This window comes from Gavialis gangeticus, unplaced genomic scaffold (assembly GCF_001723915.1).
Source record: "Gavialis gangeticus isolate Ggan-Ray unplaced genomic scaffold, GavGan_comp1, whole genome shotgun sequence".
Classification (NCBI taxonomy): Eukaryota; Metazoa; Chordata; order Crocodylia; family Gavialidae; genus Gavialis; species Gavialis gangeticus.
Genome location: NW_017729030.1, coordinates 11,272,099 through 11,273,239, shown reverse-complemented (window position 1 = coordinate 11,273,239; position 1,141 = coordinate 11,272,099). Strand labels below are relative to the sequence as shown.

General features: G+C 49.5%; 1 protein-coding gene across 1 annotated transcript in view; it reads left to right on the top strand.

The window, feature by feature from the left end:
* The first annotated feature begins 744 nt into the window (after window positions 1–744).
* The window catches only part of PAPSS1 (3'-phosphoadenosine 5'-phosphosulfate synthase 1), a 72,952-nt gene continuing 72,555 nt past the window's right edge, over window positions 745–1,141 (top strand). The window contains exon 1 of the mRNA XM_019521943.1: window positions 745–786. Coding sequence (XP_019377488.1) covers window positions 748–786 — 39 coding nt within the window. The 5' untranslated portion in view covers window positions 745–747. The remainder of the gene's footprint in view (window positions 787–1,141) is intronic.

Genomic DNA, 1,141 nt, shown 5'->3' with positions numbered 1-1,141 from the left:
AGCTGGGTGAGCTGGGGGGGGAGGGAGGGGGAAGGGGTGTCTGTCTCTGTCTGTCTGTCTGGTGATGTGGCAGTGGGCGGGTCTGAAATGTGCACACAAAAAAAAGCAAAACGTGGAAAAAAATTAAATGTGCAAAAATATAAATGGAAATAATAAAATGCAAGCCCAGCCCCTTGGTAGCAAGGGGGAGGCTGGCTGGAGCAATGGGGATCTGGAGGCTTCAGCCTCAGGGATGTTGGTTGTAGCTGCATTGGATGCAGGCAGACAGGGGTCTTTGGGTAGATAGGATGTCTTTGATTAGACCAACTGAATAGTTGGAAAAAATTGTTCTCTGCAGGTTTTTGGGCACAGATGCTCTTCTTTAGGCCTGAAGGAGGGTGTTTGTGCCCGAAAGCCTGCAAAGAACAATTTTTCCAACTACTTAGTGTAATAAAAGATACCAGCATCTGGGAGCATTTGGGGAAGGGCAGGTGCGGATTGGAAGTGATGCACCCCCACCCCCATTGCATCAAGGCAGAATGGCTTTAAATGCTGCCCTTGGGAATGAGAGAGCCTGCCCCTTGAGCCTCTGCCTTCACTTGCTCTTACTTACCTTTTGCAAGTTGGAGTGGGTGAAGGGAAGCCTGTAGAAGGAGGAATTGGGGGAAGGGAGTGGGGAGGGGGCTAGGCTCTGACCCTGTCTTGCAGGAGGTGATTCTTCAGCTGGGCGGCCGGAGGAACAGGGGAGGCTTCAGCATCTGGTGCACAATGCAACCATTCATGGCTCTGGGGCAGCTGGAGACTGAGGTTCTTTTGCAATGTGGTTATTTCATAGAGTGGGCTAGGGAACCTCCTGGCCAGGCACGAAAATGAACCACAGCCTTGGTTTGTGAAGGTGTGGGCAGCTCAGTGTACAGTCCAAGCTAAGAAAGAGGCCCTTTTCCCCCTCCCACCCCCAGAACACTGAGAGGTTTCTAATGGGAGAGAAAGTATTTAAAGAAGAAGACATTGAGTGTTTGAAAGGAGGACTCAGTTCAACCAGGCATTTTATGCCGAACTGGAAGGTGTTTGAAAGAGCAACATAGTGGCACAGACACTGTTTTCTTTTTATGCCTTACTGAAAGGTAACTGCGTCCCAAAAGTAACGTTTTGAATGAAAAAG